The sequence below is a fragment of the Galeopterus variegatus genome, unplaced genomic scaffold, assembly GCF_000696425.1.
Source record: "Galeopterus variegatus unplaced genomic scaffold, G_variegatus-3.0.2 Scaffold3508, whole genome shotgun sequence".
Classification (NCBI taxonomy): Eukaryota; Metazoa; Chordata; class Mammalia; order Dermoptera; family Cynocephalidae; genus Galeopterus; species Galeopterus variegatus.
The window spans coordinates 1,682-4,559 of record NW_007729619.1 but is presented as its reverse complement, the minus strand read 5'-3'; the positions used below and the strand labels follow the sequence as shown (position 1 = coordinate 4,559).

General features: G+C 32.4%; 1 protein-coding gene across 1 annotated transcript in view; it reads right to left on the bottom strand.

Annotated features, from left to right (window-relative positions):
- The window catches only part of LOC103600916 (disintegrin and metalloproteinase domain-containing protein 18-like), a gene marked incomplete at its 5' end in the record, with an annotated part of 62,948 nt that extends 60,804 nt beyond the window's left edge, over positions 1-2,144 (bottom strand). The window contains 3 exons of the mRNA XM_008585259.1: positions 476-557; positions 1,669-1,835; positions 2,073-2,144. Of these exons, the coding sequence (XP_008583481.1) occupies positions 476-557; positions 1,669-1,835; positions 2,073-2,144 (321 nt within the window). The remainder of the gene's footprint in view (positions 1-475; positions 558-1,668; positions 1,836-2,072) is intronic.
- Positions 2,145-2,878: the final 734 nt, after the last annotated feature.

The window sequence follows — 2,878 nt, the reverse complement described above, 5'->3', positions numbered from 1 at the left end:
ACAGACATTAACCTTGATGACATTATGTGAAGTGAAATAAGCCAGTAACAGAAAAACCGAACGAATCCACTTATATGAGGAATCTAAGTTGTCAATTTAAGGGAAATGGAAACAGAAAGTAGAATGGTGGTGATAGACACCAAAGATAAGTACTTTAATGAGTACAGATTTCCAGTTTTGCAAGATGAAAAGTTCAGGAGATCTGTTTCACATCAATGTAAATGTAGTTACACTACTCAACTGTACACTTGAAAATGGTGGAGATGGTAAATTTTATGTTATATGTTTTTTTCCCCACATAACAAATTCCTTTAAAATTATAACATTTGAGTTTCAAATATTTTGTAAAAAGCATTATACAAAGATTTGTCAAAACAGTATGAAAGATACATTATATGAACTTTTCTTCACTGAAGTGGACATTAACTGTCTAAACCTTGATATTATTACAGAAGAGATGGAAACAAATTCATACCAGAGCAATTCCTGCAGCAAACTGTGGATCGCATGCCATTCCATGATATGTTACTCCCACATAATTAGGATGGTCCCTATAACTAAATAACAAAATTTTTTATTGTGAATAAATACATTTTAAAATATTAATAATTTAATGATATTTAAAAATTGGATTCCTCAATAAAGTTATGCTCTCTTTAAAACATGGAAATTACATATCATGTTTTATGCTTTCAATCATTTACTATTTGGTAATTTTCCATGGTTCATATCAAGTTAATTTCTAAAGGCTATTTAATATTAAATGACACACAGTCCAAAACATAGCAGTGCCTAATCTTTCCAAAAAATTAGTCATCACTACTGTCATCACTGGATCAACAACATTCAAGATATAAAAGTCAGGATTGTTTACTGCTGTGATTTATACATATATACAACCCTAAAAGTGTGTAAAAAATGTTGGATTGGAGGAGAGGAAAGGAAAGAGATAAAATATGCAGCAGACTCATTAACAAGAGGCACGGCATATAGAAAGTGCTCTCACACATTCTAGTCCTTCATTAATGTTGCTCTGAATCCTGGAAGCTCCTTAGATTCCACAGGAGACACTAATCGATTTACAAATATATTCCATATTGATTAAGATCTGTAGAATTGTGTTTTTCAATTTTTGAATATGAAATAATCAAATAAGTAAAACAAAAATCTTAATAAAGACTCTTGAAAGATACAGGATAAGTAGATAAAAAAGCTGCATCTTAGGTCAGTATAGTAGGTAAGGACAGAAATGGTAAAGTGGTCCATTTCAGTTATTCACTGTTTTACAGTTTTGTGCTGTAGCCAGCATTACATGCAGTTATTGCATTTGTGGACTGATTTACGTCTCATCTGACGTTAACATGGTGTTTTCAGTTCTTCACCTCTGAGAAGATCTTTACAACCATCCAGTCTCCACGTTTATCTCAAGACTTTCCATTTTCTAGCTCATGATACGTCTGTAAGTGAACAGTCCACTCAGGATAACGGCCTACTGTGACTTAGTTAGTGTCTTACATGGTATCAGATTTTTATATTTTGCATCTCACCAACACAATATGCTTATCATCTGTTAAAAGATTATCATCTTACATAATTTCTATATAATTCTGAAAGCTAACATATCAAATAATTTGATAAACCCTCTACCACTGTCAATCGAGTGCTTACACTAGTAAGTACGCCATGTCATGGGACCTTTGAAACAAAAATTTTCGTTTCCATAACAAAAATCTTTGTAGTACTTCATCAGCATCCCCATTCGTTGAAATCTTATTTTGATCTGACCAGAGCTCCAAGGAAGATAGCATAACAGTCACATTGAGCTGGGAAAACATCTGAAAACAGAAGATACGCATTATACAGTTTCAGATAATCATAAATACAATACTACATCTTTACACATGATGCTAATGTGATCAATTTACTTTGTTTTTTTGGAGATGAATTCATTGCCGTATGAAACTAGTTGGTAGGACTATACTTTCTAAATAATGTACATATTATTGATACAAATGATGTTTATGCATTAATTTGAATTTTTCTTATTAAAATATGAAATACGAATTACTTACAGTGTTGATAAGCCCAAAGATATGGACAACTTTCTCAGTTGCAACTGCCACCTCAGAACCCATGTAGTCATACTGCAAGACAAATGTTATTCTTAGTCACTAGTAAAAGTGACTAGACTACAACATAGTAAATGGATATAAAAACAAAAGATAAAGCAAACAGTGCTCGATTGAAGGTGCAAAAGTAGAATTGAGACTTACCAAATGCTTACTAGGGACTTTGTAAATTAGTCGACAACATTAAAATGAGATAGTTGTGCTTATCTACCTCTTTACACATATAAAAATTAAGGGTCAAAGTATTAAAGTTTCAAGAGCACATAACCAATAAAGATGAGAACCAGTACACAAATCTCTAACTAATTAAACTACTAAAACTACTTTTTCCTACTGTACCAGTTGAATGCCGCCTCATTTGTCTTCATCCCAATAAGACAAGCTGACTATACATCCTGGATAAACAAGGCACTTTCTAAAGACAGAGCCCTGACTACCATGGTAGTGAACAATTTCAAGAATATATCCTCATTCAAGGGAATGAAAATTATATTTTATATGAAATATTATTTCCAATTATGTGTGCATGCACACATCTGAGTGTTTGCTATCTGTTTTGCACCTTGCTTCTTCTCTGTATGTGAACTGTCCCAATAAACCATGATGCACAGTTACACACTCAGCGTGTGCGGTATGAGTGAAGGTAATCCTTTGCAAGGCTAAACATATGACTATCAAACAAAAACAAAAATATATGATTATGGAAATGAATCCAAATATATCAATAAGCACTAAATATTAAAAGACTA